Source organism: Strix uralensis, chromosome 19 (genome assembly GCF_047716275.1).
Source record: "Strix uralensis isolate ZFMK-TIS-50842 chromosome 19, bStrUra1, whole genome shotgun sequence".
NCBI classification, from domain to species: Eukaryota; Metazoa; Chordata; class Aves; order Strigiformes; family Strigidae; genus Strix; species Strix uralensis.
In genome coordinates this window covers 10,243,791-10,268,590 of record NC_133990.1, presented here as the reverse complement: position 1 = coordinate 10,268,590, position 24,800 = coordinate 10,243,791, and the positions used below count along the sequence as shown (strand labels likewise).

The 24,800-nt window shown below is 45.2% G+C and overlaps 1 protein-coding gene across 14 annotated transcripts in view; it reads right to left on the bottom strand.

The window, feature by feature from the left end:
- Nucleotides 1-24,800, bottom strand: part of CACNA1G (calcium voltage-gated channel subunit alpha1 G) — a 149,839-nt gene that overhangs the window by 18,287 nt on the left and 106,752 nt on the right. For 8 of the 14 annotated variants that reach the window (XM_074888948.1, XM_074888956.1, XM_074888957.1 and 5 more), the window contains 12 exons: nt 22,053-22,179; nt 18,627-18,752; nt 17,925-18,014; nt 17,151-17,343; nt 14,642-14,692; nt 8,619-8,770; nt 6,072-6,181; nt 4,880-5,013; nt 3,629-3,699; nt 3,274-3,352; nt 3,074-3,195; nt 1,785-2,129 (listed from right to left, as the gene is read on the bottom strand). In XM_074888948.1, the coding sequence (XP_074745049.1) occupies nt 1,785-2,129; nt 3,074-3,195; nt 3,274-3,352; nt 3,629-3,699; nt 4,880-5,013; nt 6,072-6,181; nt 8,619-8,770; nt 14,642-14,692; nt 17,151-17,343; nt 17,925-18,014; nt 18,627-18,752; nt 22,053-22,179 (1,600 nt within the window). Of the gene's footprint in view, nt 1-1,784; nt 2,130-3,073; nt 3,196-3,273; nt 3,353-3,628; nt 3,700-4,879; nt 5,014-6,071; nt 6,182-8,618; nt 8,771-14,641; nt 14,693-17,129; nt 17,344-17,924; nt 18,015-18,626; nt 18,753-22,052; nt 22,180-24,800 lie in introns of all 14 variants that reach the window. The other 6 variants (XM_074888962.1, XM_074888950.1, XM_074888952.1 and 3 more) reach the window with 3 other exon arrangements.

Below are 24,800 nucleotides of genomic sequence, written 5' to 3'. Positions count from 1 at the left end.
AACAACCTGACTTGAAGAGAAGCTGAGCATCCTGCCCATAAAAGCTGCAGATGCCCAGGATGGACACATGTCAGGTCACTAATCCATGGGCCAGTCATGTGTTGAGGTGCCTCAGTTGTCCTGGCCAACTTCAAACCATCTGGCCACAGCACAGACAACGGGAGGTTATACAGAGCAGGGTCTGGCTTTTGCAGGCAGCATGGGAGCAATTTAAAGGTTGCACCTTTCATGGAGGGAATGCCTGCTACATACAATGAAATGAGAACCGTCATTACAGTCAGACAGCACACAGTGCAAAAATCCTGGGGAATAGGCAAGCAAAAGAGCATGCTGACCACATGTCCTTGCAGGGTCATGTCCTGGGAATTGTATTCCTCTGCTATCGTGCTCAAGCATCAGATTTTTCCTGAAGATTTGAGCTGGGAGAATAAATAGTCGGAATAAAACCTCCTGGAGGTTTTTGAGGCTTCTGTTTGAGTGAAAGAGCAAGAAACATACTCTGGAGATTATGACTAGAATAAGCCTTTCCCAAAGCCACCTTCAGAGAGGGCAAGCTTAGGAGACTGAAGAGCTGAGGGTATCCTTCCCACTGATTTGTCCTGCAATTTCTCTCTTTGCCACTGTGAGGACTGATGCAGGACAACAGTGCTGAGGACAGTTTGCCAATACTCTGCTTAACATGTACAACAAGAGTTGGGACACGTTGTTTCTTCCTAGAGGATGTAATGAGTCTGGATTTCCCCATATTACCCTGAACGCCTTTTTCCTGTGCCAAAGAGCAGCTTTGGACTCCATCTCAGACATCACTGACTCCTAATGGCACCAGAAATTTCCAGTAGCTTAAGAACTGAAACAAAGCTTAAGCAGGGATTTATTCTTTTTCACCCTTGGACTAAAGATCATAAATGAGTTTTTCATGCATTAGAATACTCATTAGTCCACCCCAGGCAGAAGCCAAGATATGCTGTTGTGAAATCATGATGTAATAAAAGCTAATGAGGTCTGTGTAGAGTTTAACCCAATTTGCAATCAGCTAAGACTAAAAAAAGGCTGGACTGTTTTTCTTGTATAATTCCAGTTCAGTTCCCTCCCGGAGGACCTGTCTGGGTCTTGATCTCACCTCTCAATTCCTCAAACCGACTCTTCATCCAGGAACTGTGCTGCTTTAGAGAGACTTGTTGCAGCTCATAGCAGCTACCACATTACAGCCCTCCTCCGGCACTGCTCCTGCTGGTGGGAGTTTTGCCACCAGTTCTGCTGAGCTCAGGTTTGAGTCCCCTCTGGATTCCTCTATTGTTAAAACAATCTTTTCTTACAGGCTTGACTGTGGGGATGGATTTTAAATTGAGGTTACATAAAACAAATTTAATACTTAAGCAAAGATTAGCCAAGTTTTATTCCTCTTTTATGTTGTGGTTCATGGTCTGCATTAGAAAAGCAAACACATTATGCTCATGATTTTGCTATCACAAAGGACCTAGCTCAGACTCTGCATTAGAGCAGATTTGGAGCTAGCTCTGAACTTGGTGGCTTGGGCATATCTCCAGAACAAATTGCAAAGCTCTCTACCTCCGAACAGATGCATCAAGGTGGTCTGGAGACCTGTCTAGGGTCTCTTCCCTGGAGCATCGGTTCCCACGCCATGCGACAGCCAGCCAGCAGACAGTGAGGAATACAAGCCCTGGACGTACAGTACACCCACTCCTTCATTACCGACTCGTGCATGTCTTCCCCTAGCAAATATGCAGGTCAAGCCCTCTTCACCCTCCAACTGAGATTCTCACCATAGGGTAAGCTAATGAGAGCTGAGAATCCACCTTGATTTGCATGGGATTGGTACATCCTGGGGGGCTCTCGGGTCTCTCTCCACCGGTGCTGCCTGTCCATGCAAAGATGTCTGAGGGGCTGTGTTGGCCGGGGGTGATTGTCTTCATTTCCATCTCCAGTTCTGCTTCGAGCTCTGCCTCCTCCTTAGCCTCCTTGTTGCTCTCCTCCAAGTGCTTCATGAGCACGGCGATCACCACATTCACCAGGACGAACTGGGCCGTCAGCACGAAGGAGACAAAGTAGATGGGTGAAATGACAGTGTTGTAACAGGTGGACTCCTGGTCACAGTCTCGCAGCGTGTCCTGGAAACAGGGGGGGAAATGATGGAGGGATGTGAAGAGGTTCCAGCATGGACCTCGGTCTATTGTCTGGTCATCTGACTGCAATGGGTTCTGCTTTCATGAAGAAAACTGAGAAGATTGGGCAAATTTCATGTCTAGAATAGCAAAATACTTGCCAGTAAAACCTTACGTTTCTGTGTTAGTCACCACAAGCAGGCTTAGAGGAAATTGTCCTTGGGGTGTGCAACAACAGACATCGACACCCTGCTGCTCCTAAAGAAAAGGCTGTTTTACCAGGTTAGAGACCAAACACACGAGCACGTGGCAGACAGATCCAGGGCAAAGCAGGGTGCAGCTACACCCCATCAGCTATCCCACAGCAGCTGGGCTTGCAGACACTCTCCTCAAGTTCACCCCTTGTCATTAAGAGTTTAGCCACCTATTGCTCACCACGGGCTACAAATGGAGAGAGAAGCGATTCCCTTGGACTAGCTAGCACCCTGTATATTCATAGGCCAGGTTTCTTCACAACAGCACGCCTTTATGGCTGTCCCCTAAGAAAGACTCTCTCTCAGAAACCTGGGTTTTCCCAGGAAAAAACCCACAAAGTAATACCAACAGCAATAATAGTAACTGGAGACTTTTAAGGAAAAAAACAAAACTAATGCATGTTACTGAGCTGAACTCATGTTTTACTTGAAAGATAAGTCCCTTCATTTTTTCCCCTTCTTTTAAGTTGCTCTCTTAGGTTAAAAAAAGGGAATATATGGAGTCTGCCATAGGCAGACTGCAACCATCTGCAACCACAGGCACCGCATTGCTGAGAGGAGGGAACAAAATTAGAGACTTTGCCCAGTGCATGAATGAAGAGACCAGCTCACTGCTGCATCGTTACCAGTCTGGAGCAGAGTGGATGGCTTCATTAAGCAATTATAAGCAATACTCATTTTCCGTGGGTCTCTTACCTTCATTATCCCATTCCAGTTGTCTCCCGTGGATACTCGGAAGAGAGTCAGAAAGGCCATCCCAAAGTTCCTGAACGTGGCATGCCGTCCCAGCCCCTCGCAGGGGTGCGTGTCGTCGCACTCTGCGGGACCAAGGACAGCTGTGAGACCCCCCGCTTGCACACCGCTCCCACCCCTTCCACCGGCACAGGGAGACTCACCAAGGTCTCCAAACAGCTCCACTCCAAGAGCTGCAAATATGAAAAACAACAACATGAAGAGAAGACCCAGATTCCCCACCTGGAAAGAGAAAAAGAAATGGGGGAAAAAAACACAAAAAAAGAGCATTCATTGATTTTTTTGTTCCAGACCTGTTTCTTGCTGTATTCTTTAATCCAAAACTTAAATTGCTTCAGGGGAAAAGTGACCTCAATGTGAGGACTCTATCTCAGACTGTGCTTCAGAAGGGAAATGTGATTCTCTAATGACAGTAAAGATAAAACGATTAGCATTCCTCTGCAATAGGAAATTAGCTCTGGGCCAGAGGAGATCTGGTTTGATATGGCAGTGGGTTACCTGCGGCAGTGCTTGCATCACGGTGTCCAACAGGGCTCTCATCCCTACAGCCATCTTCAGCAACTTCAACACTGCGGAAAACACGTTTGTAATTTGGTAACGGCAGCATTAGCGCGGAGGCACAAACTCAGTCCCTCTCCCAGGAGCCACAGATTATAGGAAGAGAAATGTGAAATCATGTCAAGTGTTCTCCACTAGCCACTATAGTCCCTGGCCTTTTTATATCACTCCTGGTTGCTTGGATACTATTAAAATCCCATGAATAGCAGCATCACCTATCCTGAGACTTGGAGAAAGCATTATCATTCTGCCTGGCTTTTCCTTTCCCCACTTTCTCTGTGTTGGACCCTTCTCCTTCCTCCTCTGGTTATTGTGAGCAGTTCCTTTCCCAGCCCTGAGGCTACTTTCCCACTTCTGTAGGCTACCCGCTTTCATACATGATTCACTGAGGAACTGATTTACACATCTCTTACAGAAAGTTGCATTTCCAATTGGAAACCGCATATATTTTTAATTCTGTAAGGAATCCAATGCACAGGAAAAACACTTTTTTTCCCGCCTTGAGACACAGCATTTCATTTCTTCTCCAGTTCCTTCTTTGTTTAGATGAGGGCTGCAATCAGAGCAATTATGCCTCAGAGCTTATCATTGCCCTTCAGGAGGGCCTGGGAGTACTTTATTAAGGGCCTGAGCACTCACATTTTACGTCTTCATCATTCGGCCCTGAGACCTCCCTGTTCTGAAAGATCAGGCCCTGGAGAAGCTGACTTCCCAACTCGGGTACGTGTCATTACAAGTCTGAGAGGACAGATGGATGCAGAGTGACAAGGCATGCTTTGTCACCAAGTGGTGAGATCCGAAGTCCCATAGGAAATTAAATTTATTAGATGCTTGTCTTTTAAAGCCCACGTTCTCGAGCTTGTGTTCTCTAATACCCGTTAGAGACGGCTTTGATTTGACTGGCATATTTTTTCCAGGTACATCTCCGGGATTACAGCCACAGCTATTTATCCTTTATTTCTAAGCCTTCAAGTCCTCTTAAGATAGAAACACATGGTCAGTTGGCTCAGCTTTTTGGCCTCTCAAAAGTATTTTCCCCCATTGTTCTTTTATTTGTTTACAGCCTGTTGGTGCCAGAGCTGTGCACATTGTGATGGGGATGTGCCCCAGAACCATTTCCCAATGCTTAACTCTTTCCTGGAGGGGACCCTGCGCCTCAAACACAAGTCAGTTCTGCTTTATTCGTCTCACCTCGAGCAATCCTGAGAACCCTCATGATTCGGATAATAGTGGGGTTAATTGGTAGCGAAGCGTTCACCTCAATCTCTTCCAAAGTGATGCCCATGATAGACAGCAGCACGATTGCCAGATCTAATTGGTTCCATCTGGAGACAACACAAAATGAAGTTTAACATCTACTAAGAAGCTGGCAAGGGGAGGTAGCTTGTTTCACATGAATTCCAGTCATTTCAATAGTTCTAGCACTCAAATGAATCTGCAGCATTTTTCTGAGGGTATTATACAAAAGCAGTTATGTTATGAAATCATTATAACTAATGCATCTCATTAGAAAATCAGCCAATTCCAAAGATATTCTTGACTGAGGGGAAACAGAAACAAAAGCTGGGCAGTTTTCTACCCAGAGGCTGCAGACCTCAGGGGAGACGCTGCAGTATCTGTCTGGCCACCTCTAGACATGACACTTGTGGACCTCAGCATGAGATCTGCCCTAGAAAGAATCAGACCCCGTGTCCAGTCCTTGCAACAAAAATCATGCTGGGCAAAGAAAAGACCCCAAGGATTCGTGCCAGGTCGGAGAGAGGCGTAATCCCAGCACGGACACCTGAAACGTGGGGAAAGGGGTGGAACCATCCCCCAGGAGCTGAAGGGCTCATGTCAAGTCCTGCGCAGTGCCAGCACTCTTGCCATTAACATTGAAGGAGGTAAAAATGGGAGGAGAAAGATTCACCAAGGACATAAAAATCTGTATTTGTGAGGTAGAAGTGAAAATCTAGAAAAAGAAGCAATTTCATCTGTTGCTCCACATCTGCATAAAAAGAGGTCCCTTTTCTCTTTCATTTCCACTCAGGAACAGATTCTCTTTCCTGACATAAATTCTGTCACTTCACCAGATCCTCTTGATTATATTGACATACAACTGGTGTGAGAAGAGAACCAGCCACTCAGTGTGAGACTCACTCCTATTTTGTCCACTCCCAAGGGCCAAAGTGGTGCAATCACACTCCTTGGCGTGCACAATCCTTTCTCCAACTCACATCCCAAGCCTCCGCCTACTCAGGTTTCAATCAGTCACACCAAAAAGCGTTCACACATGTGAGACTGACATCACCAGGATGAGCATCAGGGTCCAGGACCCCGAATTTGGGCAGCTGTCTCCAGAAACCTGCTGCTGCCCCTGCAGTCAAGACGGAGCTTTTGTTACCTGTCTTGGAAGAAGCGACGAAATCCAAAGGCGATAAGCTTGAAAACAGACTCCAGGACAAAGATAACAGTGAAGATGTAATTGCAAATCTTCAGGGCTTCATCAAGAACCTGGGATGTGGACACAGGACTGTGGTTAGATGCAGCTCTGCTGAGGGGCTTTGCTGCCTGCAAACCTGCCCTCCTCTTCTTTCACCAGTTACTCATTCCCAAACTACAGATAAAAGGCTCCAACTGCAGCCTCTCTCTGATGACAAATGGCCCAGGGAAAAGTCCCAGTACTTCAGGGAGCACACAGACTGCATTTCTGCCTGGCCCCAACCCAGCTGATATAATTCACAGGAGGGGCTGACACAAACCCAAGGCACAACTCAAACCCCATGGCAGTAACACAGCCCCAGCTGGGATCGCTTGGGTGAGTGGTAAGAGCTGCTGCATTTGCAGGTGTCAGCAGCACAGAAGCCCTTGTGCTTTCAGCAGAAAGCTGAATTTCATCCCACTTGCTCATTTGTGCACTGCTGCAAGAGCCGTGGGCTGGCCGGGTCCATGCAAGCTCTGGCCAAATGGCTTCTTTGTGACAGCCTGTCATTTACTCTTCACCTTGAGCTTTTGGCAAGGAGCAGGAGAGAGGGATGGCATGCCAGCAGGGGGGAGTACCTTGAGTTTTCCTCTTCCCACCCTTCCCTCTGCAGAAGTCACAGCCTGGCCATTAACTACAGCTGGGACAACTCTTGCCCAGTCAGGCATTAAGACACGTCAGAGGTGATTTCATCCCAAAAGTCCTGCTTGTGAAGCAGCACTGTGGTAGCAGCATCCTACACGGCCTCTTAAGTATTGTGCATTAAATTTCTCACTGCTGGCAAATGGGGTGATAATAACTGTGTCCAGGGCACTGTTAGGGAACGTGGGAGATAGCCGCAGGAGTGCTCTCAGACCAAAGCCAAGACTTGCTGATCTCCATGTGGGAGAAATCATAGTAGAAGGGGTTTAAGCCACACATTCTGCCTTCATGCTACAGTTTAGCTTCAAGCATCCATGGATGAAAACCACCTCACCTGCCTGAGAAGTACAAGCCCAGCCACCAAAGGAGTCTGTGGCTCTGAATGAGCCTCCCTGTCATACTGCAGGGGACCTGGACTCTGCTGGCAAATGAGCATATTTATTTGGCAGAAGCAGATTTTGCCCAGTAGCTCTTTGCTTGAGCCACCTCTACAGACACTGCAGCCCCTCCTCTCTATGGACAGCCACAGCATCTCCAGCTGGAATCTCATCCACAGGGTCTTTCAGGGTATCCCACCACCAGCCCCTGTCAGCACCAACATGCCAAGCAATCATTAGTTTGGATATAAAGCTCTCTGGTACATTTAGCCTTTTAAGCATCTGCAGGATCCCAGCCATCAGTCACCCAGACCAGAGTGATTTCGGGGCTCTGATTCAGCAAGACTCTCAAGCATGTGCATGGCTCTAACCGTGCTGTCATCTCAGCACGGCCCAAGCTTGGAGTTATTACCCAGATACTGCATACCAGAGGCTCAGAGACAAAATGTTATTTTCCTAAAGAAAATTAAAAACAAAAGCCTGCCCAACATTTTTATAATACAAGAGAAAATGTAGCTGCAAAACGACTGCGGTAAGACGCACGCCCTAGAGCGATTCCAATACAGGCTCCTTAGCCAACAACCTTTTTCATCACCAAATGACTGAATCATGCAATGAGCCTTCCAGGGTATTTAAAGGTGACCTGAACAGAAAAAATTAATTGGGCTTGTGCCCTTTCACTTTTTGGCTTCTTTATGATAGGCTGGAGGATATTTTTCCCCTTGCTTGCATGTCTTAGTTGCTTGGGTTTTTTTACATTAAGTATTCAAGTCCTGTCTAGTCTTAAAGAATATTTCCTCCTATTGTGTGTTATATTTATTCATTCTGAAAGTGGCTAATAAAAATAAGTACAAGTTATATGGCAAAGGCATCTATTTCCATTTCATTCTTACGCACAAGAGACTTGACATCCCAGGACAGGCTGTTTTTATTTTCAGAGTATGACAAAGACCCAGGAACTTAGCGCACTAATATATTGAAATGTATTTGAAAGATCAGCATGAAATTCAGTGCCTGTGAAAATTGGGCCCTATGGGACATTGGGGATTTAGAAGAAACTTTGCAAAAAGAAACATTTCACAAATTCTTCTGTTTTTTTTTTTCCTTTTTCTCCCTTTTTTTGGTGGAAAACCTAAGTCAAATAGAAGATTTCGGTGACAATCTGGTCTAGCAAACCAAACCAACCTTCTCCCATCCTCAGTTTCAAAGCAGTCCATTGCACTTAACTAGAAGGGAGAGGTGCAATGGGATCCAGCTACCGAAAGCCATGGTTTGAATTGGAAGCCAGCTGTAGGACGGGTACACTCCATGGGGCAAAGGGACAGGTTGGGCATAGTGAATGGGGGCCCCAAGGTCTAACAGCCAAACCGTCCTTAACTCTGCCCATCAGCCCATCCCACTATGGCTGACTGTGTCCCCCACCCTGCTTTTCCCCCTCTCTTCCCGGTACCTTTGGCTGCTGGTAGTGCTCCATGGCCATGGTGATCACGTTGAGGCCGATCACTCCTGTGATGAACAAATCCAGGTAGTGGCTGGTGCACATCTGGTGGATCAGGAGGCGGAAGCGGGAGTAATCCGAATAGTAGGGCTTACACTGTGCTTCTGCAGCAGGGAGGAGGAGAGCGGAGAGGCACATCAAGTCATTTCTCTGCGTCTTTCTGAAGTCAATGCACCCTCACTTTCTAACTCCAAAGATGATAAATTCTAGACCGATTACAGCAACATGCTGTCTTTTTTATTTCCTTTTTTTTCTTGCTGGCATGTTACCATTTTTAAAACACAGCAGGGCTCCCGTCATCTTACATCCATTAAACATCTTCAGTGGAACATGCGCTATACTCAGCCTTATGGCATCAGGGATGAGGTGAGCTGGGACTATTGTGCTGCTAACGAATGTTTTCCCTGTAGGGAAATTTAAATTAAATTTAAATTAAAACAACAATTTTTGTTTCTGCTGATCTTAAAAGTCCCCAAAGTATCTGAAAACCCAATTAACAGTCAGATGTTGGGGACAGATTTTACTAACAATCGCTTAAAAATACAGGCGGTTGAATGAGAGGTGGTCTTGGAAAGTGTTTCAGACATATTATGTTCTTTGCAATAAACTGTAGAGAGAACAAAATTCAACACTTTGGCTGTCAGAGCTCTGAAAAATGGTCCATAAAAATACCAAGGAAAACTGATCAGTCAGCCTTAGCGATTAGAAAATAATGATCCTCCATTTAGACAAGATTATCAAAGTACAGATTTCACTGTTTAACTCATTCCCGTGTTCAGCTGCCTCAGGGATGACACATGCTCTTTAGACCCCAAATGTTCCTACAGATAAACTCATTTACTCACCTAATCTCTAATGAGGAAATGCCAAGACTGAGTATATAATTCAGTACAATTTTCAAGGAGGCATTATAATGCAGATTGAAGTGGAAAGGACTGTCTTGAATATGTCAGAGTATAATATTAGTCTCATAATTAGATGATCAACTGGTTATGAAAATTATTGAGCTGTAAGAATTACACGGCTTGATATTTAGTGCTGCTGAGCAAATGTACAGTTTGATACATTATTCCGAGCAAAAAGTTGGGCAGAATGAAGCCACGAAGCACAGGTTTGGGTTGCCCTCAGGGAAAACTAATTTTAGAAGATTAAATTTTGTCTAGAAATAGAATTCACTTTGTCAATAGCCAATGACATTGCAATCAAACTCACAGATTTAATGGTTTCATGTGCTCTCTACTTCATAACAGGATCCTGAAAAATCAGAGAAGTTTTGTTTTTTCCATAGAGACAGACCTTTCACTTACAGCCCGGGGACCAGAGAAACAAACCACTCAGCAGTTTTACTCTGTAGGGGTTTGGAACACCCAAAATTCTGCTTCAGTGTCATCAAATGAAAGGCAGTATTAATATTCACTTCCTGATTTGCAGTGTGCTTTAGGTGATCCGTATCCGAGTGCTAAAGTATGATATCGATGAAAAGGTCTATAAAATGAATTTTCATGCTGAATCTATTGAGTGCTTACAAAAAAGCAGACTGGTAGCTGCTGAGTCACTCATAAGACTTTGTCAGATATTTCAGAATCTGCATAAATCTCCATAAAGTCAAGATCTCTCTATCACATTATGCTAAATTATGAGTAGCAAATTAACTAAAATGTTTGAATACAATTAGGTTAGGAATAGGACCTATTTTTATGAACCAACTTATCATCTCAGAAAGAAACACCATCGTAATTGGATCACTTACTTCTTCTACATTTATGTATAATTCACATTCAAAAAGAAAAATGTCAATGTTTCTGCCTTTTCTTGCAATGGATTTACTTATGAATAATTACACTGGAATTCAAATTTTTTCTTAGCTTTGATTGACAGGTAATTCCAAATCCTACAGAATAGCACCGACGCCGTTAGAACAGAGAGAGGATTTAGAAAGAGGTTGTAAATGTCTCCTGTGCAGGGCTCCTGCACCTGGATTAGCCAGCGCATCACCTTATAAACAGGGTTGCTAATTGTTCATGTATCTGCAAGGGCTTCTGCCTCCTTTGCACCCCCCTCTCCCAAACCCCAAAGCTCCTTTCCACCTTTCCCAGCACATGCCCCCAGGCTTCCACGGCCAAATGCTCTGGATGCTGCTCTCGCAGATGCCCTTGCAGCCTTAGAAAATTACCATTAGTAAATGTTTCATCCTTCCCTGTTAACTTTGTTAAGAGGGGATTTGTCAACCCTGTTTATGAATCACGCCACCACTCGCTTCACCGGTCTCCGCGTGCCGGCCATGCATGTTAGTGCAATACGGATATTACCGCCAGATGAACCACACGCAAGCTCGCATGCTGTCCGAGGACTATAGATAAATACCTACTGTGTCTAGGCGGGCAGGGAACTTTCTGAGCAGATAAACCACTTTCTTGCTATTGTATAAATACCACTCATTGAACCCGACCTGCGCAGGTCTGCAGAGAAGTTGGGTGTTTCTCATGTGTAATTACCCAGGCGCAAAGCCCGTGCCCCCTATCACACAGTATCATTTCTAATCGTTGCAGTAAAGATCTAAACAATACCAACATCTTGGGAAATACAGACATCTGTTAAACTCCAGGTGGTGAACTTCACAACTAACACAACACCACATTACTGTACTGTTACAATACACTGTGTCAAGAACAACAAGAGCTCTGGGTTAGTCTTGGTTATTACTGGAAAGGTTAACTTGGCTTCCCGGCACACACGGCGTTAAAGAAAAGAGGAGGAGAGCAAACGAACAAAAGAAGAATTGGCAGAATGAGAATGTGAGAAGATGGGGAAATACAGCAAAAGCCCACTATGAGACATCAGGCTGGTAAACAGGGTGTAAATCAAGCTGCTTCACCATGGCTGGAGGCCAGGAGTGGGGGAGAGGGAGAAGTGACTCAAATTTAGATATCGTTACACTGGAGAAAATCAGCTCAGACACTGGAGCCTGAGCAATCTCCTCCTAACCCAGGTAGTAAGGAGATTTTGCTGCTGGGTGAGAGCTGATTTGGGAGAGTCCCACCTGCCTGTTCATCCTGGACGATGGTGGTCTAAGGGGACTAGGCCAGGAAGGGGAGTGGGTGCCTGGCAGGGCAGGCACTTGGCTTTAGGTCATCACTGTTACGGGCTCTCAACTCAAGTTGTTTCCCTGTACTCCTCCTGGCATCATCCTGTGGGATTATAACCGATTCCCTTGACAAGGGCTGGGAGGCATAGTGTGGCAGCCCCAGCAGCCCCAGCCTGTGTCCTAGGGTACCCAAACTCATCACCGTCCTCTCCTGCCTATTGGAAAGGCAGTGACCATTGCTGTTGCAGGATAAACGTTTGTCATTCCTAATCCGGCACTAACTTCTCCCTTCAGCCATGGTGATCACAGCCCAGGTTTGGGACATTAAGCCCCACGCTGCTGTTCGTCTGACAGTTCTAGGACATGACCTGTGACATGGCACCAGTGACCAGCAAAGCAGCGCTGGAGGCACCCCCATTTTCTGCCAGGCAGTCCCCCTGCCAGCTCCCAGAGGGTCCCAGGGCTTGGCTGGTGCTGTGGGAGATGGGGCCGGGGCCACTCTCTTCCCATTAACTGCATTTTCTTGGGGGGAATTGGGCTGCACATGTGGCTCTGAAATATCTCCGAATAGCGGCTGCCTCCGAATATAGCCCTGTCAAGAGAAAAATTGCCACTTTCCCCGAGGTGGCTTTCGAGCCGGAGGTGCGTGGGCATGGGAAATTGGAATTCACGAGAGTGGGACAATTCCATTACTGTCTCCTCCAGCTTCTTCCTTCTCCTATAATAAGGGAATTAACTACTTTGCAGGTCTGAGTATATCTGGAGGACAGCAGCAAACCAGTGAGCAATGAGCCCGTGACGCAGCTGGATTTACAAACTGTATCAAGAATATTATTAGGTTAAAAAGAAGTTTGCTCTGAAGGAACTTTTTTTATTTAAACACAGCATTTTGCTTGGCTTTTATTGTACTGAATGGATTTATTTAAAAAAAAAAAAAAAAAGGCAAAATGGAAAATGATAAATTATTTCCACTGAGAAGATTCCAGTTGTGATAGAATGTAGACTCAGGGAAAAAAAAAGGAAAAAATAAAATTACAATATCTCACTAAGCACCAGGCAGCAGCACACACACACACAATACTCCATCTTATCTTCACAGAAAGAGGAAAGAAACTCTCTGTAAGTGCAGAGATGTGTGGAAGTTTTGGGGTCACAACTCCAGATTTTTCTCTGAACCACAGGAGGTTCATCTACAGCTCCCGGGACTGATTCCCCCATATTCCCCACAGTCAGGTTCAGAAAGAAAATCCTTCTATTCTCTTATGCCGATGCCTGAAGAGCAGCGTGGTAGATTCACTACCACTGGATCCAAAGAAAAGACAACAAAAGGAAACACAAAGCACAGACCTGACAATCACACACTTTTTGAAGGCAAACTAAGAGTTTTTTTGAGCCTGCATGGGATAACGGAGGGGTTTGAAATGAGTTCAGTGCCTTAAAAATGAAATAAAATAAACCAGCCTTGATGTAGCTCTGTAGGACCAGGAGAGGAATCACAACCAAATAAAAAGAAGAAAAAATAAATAGACCCCCAAACCCAGTGACAACACCCCACCTTGTGCTGCCCCCATTTTGCAGGAGAGGACAGGAGGCCTACCAAGAAAAGCAAGAGTGAAGGCAAATAAACAAAAATACTGGGAATGGCAATGGGAAGGAGATTCAGGATTTATTAAAACATGTTGTGATAACTTCCAACAAGGCCTTAGAAATAAAAGGTAGAAACCTCGATCTCCCCAAGTTATCCTCTGCAGTGAAAGCCAATAGCCCCCACCCTGCAATTTTTATTTAATCAAAACTCCTTGCATTATATAAGAGATGGATGAAGCCCTGCTCCCATCTCAAGCAGTGGGAGCTTGTTCACAGGTGAGAGTTTTAATGACACAATTTTCCTAGCATATTATTTTTGTCAAAAATTACAGCTATATTTGTTTCTATGTTGGTGCCTCTTTAATTATTCAGGCTAATATTCTTAAGCTATGAATTAAACAAAATGCTTGTCACATCAAAGCTTCTCCTAAAAATAAAAAGAGCAAGGGACAGATATGCAGCCCTGAGCACCGTCCTGGCAAGGGGGGACGGGAAAGGGAGATGTGAGCAAGCCCTGGTCAGGGTGGCCAGGTCAAAACCCCAGCAGTGTTCCCGAGCTGGTCCATCTCCACCAGGACCTGGAAAGGCTTTGAGGTGGCACCTTTATTTCTTTTCATTCACAAGATGCTTCATGGATCAAGTTACTCTCGATCTGTACAAAGAGTTGATAAGCTGGGCAGCACAACGGCTAAACCCCATGTCCACACTGAGGGTTGGTGTGGGGTTGATCTCTCTGTTAAAACACGGAGGCTCTGCACTATACTGAATTTTACCCTGCTGAAAAAATACTGTGCCTCCCTGAAGCACAGCATCTGTGGAGCAATGAGCAAAGGCTGGAGAAATAATGAAATAACCTCCCTAAGTGAGACTGCCTGCCTTCCAGAGACACTCCTGCAAATTATTCAGAGACTCCTAAGTTGGTGGTTGGAAAGCTAGAGTAAACAATAAAGGACCCATTTCACAGTCCAGTCATTATTCTCTAAGGAAAAACAAAAACAAAAAAAAAAAAAGGAGAAAAAAAAAAAAGCCATGAAAAGTCTGACAGTGTCTTAATGAAAACCAGAAAAAAAATAATACTGAAGAACGTAACATGATCAAGGGTAAATTAAGGGTTTGCAAGTGTCAGTCCTGAGCCAGGTCTGAAGACCTGCAGTTCAGAATGATACGCGTGTGCCATGAAGGAAGCAAACGAGCTTTGCACCACACACACGGTTTAGTGGGATGCCTCACAGCCGCGGTGGCCAGCCGTTAGTGACACAGCACTGCCATTCAAGTGGGACGAGACGTGCCGACTTCCCAGTACCTTGCACTGGACTGGCTGAGCTCTCCATTAATACATCATCCAGCATTAGATCTAAAAGAACGAAATGGCATTAATCACCCAGCAGGACACACAGCAAGACTTCCCTTCCCCTTCCGAGGTCCCTATGGCTCTCGGGTTCTCCGTTGCCTCTACTGGGAATGTTTCCTTGAGGGATCCTCTCCTTGTACCTCATGGAGGGTGGGCTCAGGTGCACGGGCTCATTTTGAAAAAGGAAGGGATCTTGTGCTTCTCCCATGTACACAGGTGGAAGCCCAGGAGATCCCTGAGAACCCCCTTGCTTGATGATGATGAAGGAGAAGACACTTCTGAAGGATGGACTTTGTACATATCCTGCTGGGCCAGCGCACCTTACATCTGCCTACATCTCACCAAGCTAGGATCTCACACGCTTTTCACATCTCTGATTGGATAAATGCATCTGAAGAGTCTACAATCAAAAAAGACTGTGCAACCAGTTAAATGTCTACATCTGTCCATGTCTGACACCCATAGGCTGGTTTGGGCATCTGGGGACACGCAGGAAGCCCAGCTGAAAGGAACCCCCCTGCAGTTGCTGGCATAATCAAAGCCCTAGTCTTGGTATCATCTGCAAGTTCCCACCATGCAGAATGAAGCTAAGCAATGACATCTGTTGCCTCTGAGGGCAAAGCTGGACACGGTCAATTAAAACCAACATTTCACTGAACGCGAATTGGGAAAACTGTTCTGAAGCGATTTGGAGGGCTTCATACTTTGCTCTTGAAAGGTTTTTATGGCGATTGAATACTCAGCAATATTTGATCCTCAGTAAAATAGCTGTTTATTGCCTCTTTAATTAGGCATTTCATAGGACTGAATGAATAACTACATCTCCAAGGATGGTTTGTGATTCCTTCCCGCTGGGAAATTGCCCAGACTTATGTCTCCTCTTCATCTAGTTCCTCTAGCATTATAAATAAGGACATTAATAACTAAACATCTATTTTTCTTCTACAGAAATGTCTGCTTTCCAAAACTGCAACTTTAAATAGGGATCTTTCTATCCAGCCTTTAAAAACATTTTCTAACTCATCAGCCTGAAACTATGCTTGGGAACTTGGACTGACTGAAAGAGCTTTCTAAGCATTTCCTTGATGTGAAAAACAACCAAAAAAAATTCTTTCCATCTGTATCCCACTTAACTGAGAACAGTCTAATGTGTCCTCCATCGCTCTTGAGGGAAGCCTCCATGTTTCCACTGACCATCGAGGAAGCCAGGCTCTCGGCATAAACCAAAGTTTGATGTCCAGAGGCTGGTGTGATACATCCTACTGGTTACAAAACCTGTGAAGCTCATGGGACTTAAAGATGTGACCAAAGGAAAGTGCTGGGTAAGTGCTGAACTGAGAGAGGCTGAGACACCGCTGCGGTACGTGGTCTGTCACAGCTTTTAAACACCTCTTAGACTATTAAAAAAAATAGAACAGACTTAATATTACCAGCTTTCGGAACAAGCGCCTGATCAGACAGCCTCTTAAACAGTACTGAAGTCTGTCAAAGATAGAGAAGAGATGTGAAAGGGGACACAGAGAGAGCAGCAGGCGGACAGACCAGGGAGCGAAAGCGTGAGACCACGGACACAAAGGGCAATGGAGAAAGTTCAGTCAGAAGAGAGAGCATGCGAGAAGAAGAGTACCTCTGACCTGTGGCCTCTGGCTGACTTATTTCTTACTTATTCAGCCAAATTAAATGAAAAAAAGACTAAGAGACAAATGTCAGGTTGGAGACTGTTGGCAGAGTGGAGGTCTAGCCTGCTTTCACCTGTAAAGCCTTCTCTAGGCAGGGCTGCAAGCTTGCACATCCAGTTTGGAGTTTGGTTCGGTTTGCATCAGTGCTATTTTATCTCGTTAGTTACTCTCCTCAACTGCTTTTTTTTTTTCTAATCTGTATTTCTCAAGCAAGCACATTGATATGTTTCTCTAAGGAGTTTTTAAGCATTACTAGAATGAGATGGCTCCATTATTTTATTACACTCTTGAATAGCAGTGGTGTTACTGTGCCAATAAATAAACCTGCTTGATAAATGGGACAGGTAACATCACTGTGGCATTACAAGGCTGTAATAAACCAAATAGTGAATCCAGTTATCAGCAACAGTGCTCATGACTCAGAAGATTTATGGTGCCATCCGGCACTGCTGATCTTTGCAGTTGTCACTATTTGTGTAACACTGAGCTCTGCTATCCAAGAAGCTCCAGGTCTGATTATTATTATATTTTAATTTAAATAACCTCCAATGGAAAGGTCATTGCAAATCATGCAGCCATTAAAAAGGCTTCTATGGCTCCTTGCTCAGCCTAAAATGACACTATTTTCTTCATGCAAATTTTGTAGCTGGACATGCTTTTGGGAGAAGAATGATCACCAGAAGCGAGGCAGGGAGGGGAGGGAGGAGGGGATCATGTGGAAGGTCAAGCAGGACTCAGAAAGATGAGGAAAGACTACCGACCAGCCATCTGTTTCTCCTTACTCCTTCTCTTTTTCTCCAGCCGGCGAAGCCTCTTCTCCTCCCGCCTTTTGGCTTCTTCCTCCTCCTGGTGCTGCCGACACTTGTGGAAATTCTCCACCACCACCCCCACGAACATGTTGAGGACAAAGAAGGCCACAATCAGCAGGAAGGAGATGAAGTAGAGGAGCATCCATGGGTTGTAATTCATGACAGGCTGTGAAGTGGAGGAAAGCAAATGTCAGCTGAACCTCAAGAAAAAGAATAGGAGCAACTTTGATACAGCTGTCCCATCCACAAACCCGTAGGTGCCCCTTTGAGGCAGCTCAGCGTGCTCTGCTCTTCCTGAAAATTAGAGCCCTCTGAGACATTTTAGCTGAATGCTCCCAAAACACAAAGCACGTTGAGGACAGAAGAACCACCTCTGTTCTGCTAACAGCAGGACAGTAGCATCCTTTACAGCTATTGTAAGTCCCTCACTGAAAACCTGTCCTACACAAAGCAATTCTTTTCTCCTGAAATGTCCAAATTTCTTAAAAAGTCAAACCATTCTTCGATGCAGTTCTCCTAATGCTAGTTACACCAGTTGCATGCAAAATCTGTAGGGAAAAGGCTAGGTCCAAATCCAGACTTTTCACTGGACTCCTTGTCACACCCCAGGACTTGGGTTAAATGCCTCCCTCGATCCTAACCCCATAACCCCATTTGACTGTGGAAGCCAACAGTACTTTGCAAAACAAGAGACAAAATGTGCGACCTTTGACAACTCATTTCTTACAGCTCTGCTAGAGCACGTACCTGCTGGTCAACTCCCACAGCATCTAAGCCATCGTACATGATATCCACCCACCCGTCCTTGGAGGCCAGAACAAAGAGAGACATCAGGGCCTAGAAATACATAGAAAAAAAGTTAGACATAGTCGCATTAAAGCTCTTTTACTTGTAACATTTTACTGCTCTTTGCCCTTTCCTGCCTGAAGATTATCATTACCTGTCTGATAATGGGCCACTTTGATGCCCGAGGTTTCTCCTGGCAGCAAAAACCTACCAATGCCAGCGCCTGGTTCAGCAATGACCGCTAATTCAGAAACCACAAAGCCGAAGACAAAAGCAGCTTCATTTCCACCCTCCAGGTCTCTGCTGCTCCCAACTAATTAGTCCTTACCATGCTGCTAAAATAAGGCTGTGTTGCAGAGATGGTTGAAAGTGTCCGGCTCTATTAGACAAGCCCTTCTGCAAGATATATTTGGTTTGTTATGTAGCAGTGAAGCAATTAAGTACTCCACGAAGCCACATGTGCTTGTTCTGTTCCAAAAAGAAGTGTATGCCTGCTTGGAAACACTACCTTTGGGATTTACAGAGACAGAATGCTGTGTATGTGAACTGAATATTTACTGTGACGGGTAGTGCCCTGTAAGAAAATCCCATGGGATAATAATGCACAGGTTTTAAGTCAAGGAGGTAAAGGAGCAAAGAAGCAGATTACCATTCTATTAATACCTGGCCGAGATTATCAAAATTATACTTGTGCCGGACCCATTTGTAGCTTGCTTCTGTACAATCCGATTTATTTGTGATGTTTCTGGTGTCCTCCCCCTGGCAGACAAAAAACTTGCCTTTGAAAAGCTGCAAAACATGCAAAGAAGAGAGGAACTGTAAGGGTTCAGTCCGCAGGATTTCTCTGCAGATGATGGGCATTTCTCCTGGGGTACTCTGCACAGCCCACGCCGACCAGAGAAGTTAAGGGAAATGGCCTCATTCGTGCAGGTTATTAAGTTTTTGCAGCCTGTATAATATGCACCTAATGAGCAAATGCATGATTTCACATCGTTTAGGACACCCACCTCGTGCATTAGGTTGTCTGGTTCAGTGATCTGAGACTGGCCTAAAGGCCTTTGCTTCTGGGTCGCCAGCTCAAGTGTAGCCCCAACTAATAGCCCAGACCAGCTAATGGCTTCTTACCACACGTGGAATGACTTCAGTGACTCTCAGCCCAGTTAACGATGCTGGTTTCAAGAGCCACCGACAAATTAAGTGTAACGGGGTCCCTCTGTCAGCAGAGAAAAGGTGGCACTGAAGAGGTGCAGTGATGGACTAAGCTCTGCTCTTACAGGTCACAAGGGGACATGTCAGAGAGGAGCCAACCTGCTGTGAGTGACATTGGGCTCTTGCTGAATCAAGAGTGCTTGAATCAGTCCAGCTTCGGTCTCTGATCCTGAATGCTGTTCTCCAGCCATCATTAGGCTCTGCAGGCCGTGCAGGGGTCTCTGAAAATATTCCTTGTGCAGAGCTTAAGGAGCCAAGCCCAGCTGGTGCTGGGTACCTGATCCTGAGCTTATTTCCTTTGGTGTAAGCCAGGAGTGATACAAATCCTGGGGAGTCAGCTCCTGTTTTACACCTGCGTGAGGAACATGAGCTTCCACGTGCTTAATTCTAGACCTGGTGCTTCCCATGACAGAACAGAGTGGCAGAGGATGATCACTGCTTCAGACAGGGTGATCGATGCTAGCAGCATGGATGGTATCACAGACCAGGAGACATCCAACAAATCTGGTTTTATTTGCTGACAGAAGCTATTGACATTACTGTTTTGGGGGAAAATGGCAGCCTACGCTCCAGGCTCCTTAAAACACCACGTGGGTATGCAGAGAAAAGACGCTGACGGGTTTTGATCTGTTGTTCTAGACAAATATCAGTAGAAATAATAGCGAACAAGATAAACCCACGCATTACTCCATGGGTTTCCTTCAGAAATCAACAGCAGAAGGATGCTCTCCAGGCATGCAAAATTAATCACCACTCAATGCAGTCATAAAACTTCTGGATGCAAGAGAAGTATTCCCTGATCTTTCCATGGAGAAACACTATCCAGGGTAAGGCAGACTGGGGAGATATAGCCTTCACAGAGAAAAGTTTTAATTAAGCAGGAAGGTAAACAACTGTTTTTAATATATTGTTCTATAAATATAACTTCTCCAGGAGCTGGACTGTAATGCCACTCAGATGGGAGCAGGCTTTGAAAGCTACATAGCTACTAACAGGCTTTGAAAATGCAAAGCCCAATTTGCAAAACTGTTGATCCCTGTTAGTGCTTCAGATTTTAGCACTTCCGAAAGTGAAAGGCCCAGTGTGTCCTTCTGTACTTGTTTTACCTATCCATTTCTTGTGTCTTATGAATGACTATTCACATGTGGGCAAGCTCTACAACCGAACCAGTCTTGCTAAGAGGAAACACCCTGAGAAATGTGGACATCTGGATTTTAATAGCATTAAAAACCTCTGCTTTGATTCCCAGTTGATATTTACGTGAGAAAACCAACTGTAACTTTGAGATATCATCTTTTTATAGAAAATAGCTATGGCCCTCATCTTGCACCTAATTAGACATAAATATTAACTGAGAATTTTGCATCCTGAATACAGGATCAGTCTTGCTTGTATCTACCACTTAGGCACATCAATAGTCATGACAATTTAAAGTAAGACTGCAAGTCACTAGGGAAAGCAATCACGATAAGCAGGGAAGAAATTCAAAGAGCATACTGCAAGTTTTGTTGTTTGGCATAAATTTTCCTGTGTCTGAGTTTTATATTGTTTTATGGGATATGCTTAGTTTTATGAATCTGTTTAGTACAATGGATGGATGTTGTTGTACTGTAATGCTAAGCCAATCTAGCTGCTGAGGTGGTTATGGATGGCATGATTTTCTTCTCTGTTTATTTTCAATGCTGTATTTATTACTTAAACAGTATATTAGTATAAAATATTATATAAGACACCTTTCCAAAACAAAGCCAAACACAGCTGCTTTCCAAAGCTGGCTGTGACAGATCAGATAAACTTCAGAAAGAAATGTTATGTCAGAATATTTATATGAAACAATCTCTTCTTCCCAGGTAATGAGAAACCAATTGCATTGGAAACTCTGCCACTTTCCCCTCCGGGTTCCTGCACTCCTGGGACTGAGGATATTGCCAGCAGAGCTGGCAGAAAGCAGATTCAGAAATCTCTATTTCTGCAAGATTTCAGTTATAAAAACTGTCAGAATCTGAATGAATCTCCAGGTCAAGGTCTCTCTGGAGTTTACAAACCAACAATTTCAGCTTTGAGAGTTTCTATTTCCCCATGGGTTTATACCTAGAAAAGGTGGAGGGGAGATGTCCCCATGTTATCTCCCAGATGGAACAGGAATGGGATTTAACAGTTTCCCTGAGCAGAGTTTTTCTACTAGTACATGCCATGCCTCAGGCCTGACCTTTCTGTGCTGTGGCCAGGGGAAGAAAGTGGAGATATATCTTGATTCATGTCCCACTGCAGGCAGAGCAGAAGTCCTTGTGGTGGGGAAAGGACGAAGAAAGCCCACTCTGTGCCTTTGAGGGGTCACCATGTTGGTTTTTGTATCACTGCATGCAACAGGGAAGCTTCAAGAAAGTTCAACATCTCGAGTGACTTGGAAGTCAGGAATAAATGTGTCTTGAGAGCAGTAGAAAGGCCATGCTGTGCTGCTGGGGTGGGGACCAAAAGGCACATAATCCCTTAGGTTTGAGTCACTCCAGGCTGTTAACTATGGAAAGTTATGGATTCAAAACCAACACACGTTTCTAGAGCTGGGCAGAGAACCTTGATAGAACCAGAGACAGGCAAAACCAACCACACTAACTGGCTCTAACCATTGCTCCTTCAGCTATGGCTAGGAATGCGTCATGCTGGGCCACTGTTAGGTTGTAATTGTTAATGAGGTTTTAATGGCTGACCAATAATGGGAAATTGCTTCCACTTCACTAGGAGCGAGGAGCGTTCCCCAAGAAGGCCAAACAGCCCATTGGTTCAAGTTTCAGAAAGGCTTACAGTGTGCCCATTGGTATGTGGGTCCATCTGGGGCTCATTACACTTTTAGGTTAGGTGCTGAGGCTGACAGGGACTTACCTGAACCCCCAGGATCCCAAAGATTATGAAAAAGGCACAGCAGATGACCACGATGTTCCCAATGGGCTTCAGGGATGACATGAGAGTCTCCACCACCAGCTTCAGTCCTTGGGCTCGACTAATGACTCTGTGGGGCAAGTAACCACAAAAGCTCTGTTAGTCCTGTTCGTGCCTGATTCTGCCTCCTATCAATATAGAAGATGTGAAGAAATCAGCATTAGGGAATTTTTTAGAATGGCAAGTAACTCAAAAATCATGATGGAAGAAGCAGTTCTGGAAGACTGACCTGTGAGATTATGGAAGTGTTTGAGGGAAAGGAGTCTCTGCCTACACATACAGCTTTGCATAAAAGAAGAGGAGGAGGAGACACATATAAAGAGCCAGGCCAGAAAAGTCACTAGAGAAAGAACTAGGAAAGCAAGATATATAGGCCAGTCCCATATCTTTCAAACTTGGAATGATAGTTTTAATCTAACTCATTACCTATTCTTGATCTGTTTGCTGAATAGCATCTTCCAGTTATCATTCACTGTAATATATTCAAGCCTTGGCATTTTTCTTTTCCTATCATTCAGTCCAAAGAGCTCTCTAGGTTTCCAGCCTTGATCACACCTTCTCCAGGATCCAACCTGTTGGTTTGGGCCATCCACAAACACACACCTGTAGCCTGTTCAGGACTGCAGAGAGAGGGCCTCCCAGTGTCCATTCCTGCATAGATTTAGGCAAGGCTCTTGATTTCCCTGTCTCAGTCTGTGAAATGGAGCAGCCACACTTACACAGCTGCCTGCACATCTGTAGTGATTATAGAATCATCAAATGGCTTGGGTTAGAAAGGACCTTTAAAGGACATCCAGTCCAACCCCCTGCAGTGAGCAGGGACACCTTCAACTAGATCAGGTTGCTCAGAGCCCTGTCCAGCCTAACCTTGAATTTTTCCAGAATGGGGCATCTACCACCTCTCTAGGCAACTTGGTCCAGTGTTTCACCACCCTCACCATAAAAAAAAGAGTCTGTACATGCCTTTACAGTGCTGCTGTGTACAGAGTCCTGAGCTACCCCTCAGTGCCACCACAGTCTCTGCTTTATACCCGCTGTACAACCTCAGCTGCTGAACCAGCAGTGTCCTTCAGGTGAAGCTTCACCAGCAGGCCCACAGGCACCTAACCTTATTTCTGTAGCTCCTCTCTGTCTGGTACCGCTCAGAATTTCATATCAGAGGATTAGATCATATGGGAAGGTTGGGGAAGAATAATGTGGACATCATGACTGAAGCAGGTAGGAAAAAAAAAAAAAAGGAGAAACTGTGCTATACTCTCAAAGACAACGCTACAATGAAAGGACAGGCTTGTGTGATTTAGAGAAGCCATCTCACCATGCTGGGCAAGATGAACAAGGTATTCAGGCTCACAGACCTGCAAGTGGAGAGCTGGGGGACAGAGAAAGGCATCTGAAGAGGTTGCATGCCTCCCTCCTCTTGATGTCAACTGGAATTAAAGCGTTTCACTTGCGCTGTAAATCAATTTGTAATGATGCCATAGAAACTGTGCTTTCCCAAGGCAGAAACAACTGTCTGCTGTGTAAGTCAGAGGGAAGCGCCTGTGTGCTTCTGGGTACTGGCTGGTGACGCCTTTGAACACTTGGCCCTCAAAAGTGTCACAAACTTTCCCATTTTCTTGTTTCTGCCTGGTTCTCTCTTTTGCCATGAGAGTCCTCTCACTGCCTCTCCCATTACATCCCAAGTCTGACTGCACCACCTGAAGCACCGCTGGTGTTTTGTTGCCTGGAGAGGATCCAAGTTCTCCTCCTCTCTTCCCCTTCCGGCCATGGTACTCCCAGCAGATATCCCCATGGACACATCCACATACCCAACATGCATGGCCTTAGCTGGGACCACAGCCAAGCCTGCACCAACCCTCTCCTGCCCCCGAGCCAACAGGTTTAGCAAACCGCAGTGCTCAGTGCTTGGGCACAAGGTCTTTCAAAATTTGTTGGCTTTAAACAGTATCTTGAAAAGCTAAAAATTATTTCCTTTTCTTCTGGTTAAATATTTACTCAAAATGTCAAGGGTAACTCATCAATTATCATTTCAAAGAAGAAACAGATGGTGGTATTTTTATCCACTCCCTTACCCATGAAACACAAAAGGCAGATGCTGCTATTCCTCACACTGGGTGTCTCTTCCATGTAGCTGCTGTCACTCCCTATTTTGGACACCTCGGCTTTCCTGATGCTCAGATCTGCATTATTTTAGGGAATAAGCTGAGCGGTGAGATGGCTCAGGGACCAGAAGGCTGCTCAAAGGTGAGATGCCCCAGGGGTCAGTGTGGACCCCATGCAGCCATGGCAGCGTGGAGACTGGTCGGTGTGGGCTGCCAAAACTGCCCACGTGAATTAGCCCAGGCTGAGGTCTTCTCTGGGGCAGCTACGCTGCTGCTGCCATGTTGTACCTGCATTGAGGCTGAGAGCTGAGCTGAGGCCAGCTGTCAGAGGAGGCCAGACAGCAGGTTAGTGTGCCCAGCTCAATGAGCTGGTTAATCCAGCCTAAGGGGCAGTGCCTGCAGGGCAAGGGCTCTTCTCACTCCACCTGAGTGCACAAAGCAATCCTTGTCCTGGACAGTCTGAGGCTGAATCTCTCTTCTGGATCCTCAGATGGTCTAAAGACCTCGCCATCCCTCATGTGATACCCTCACACAGCCTTGGGTGAAATACTACAACTGCCAAAACTACAGATGGGAAACTGAGGCATGG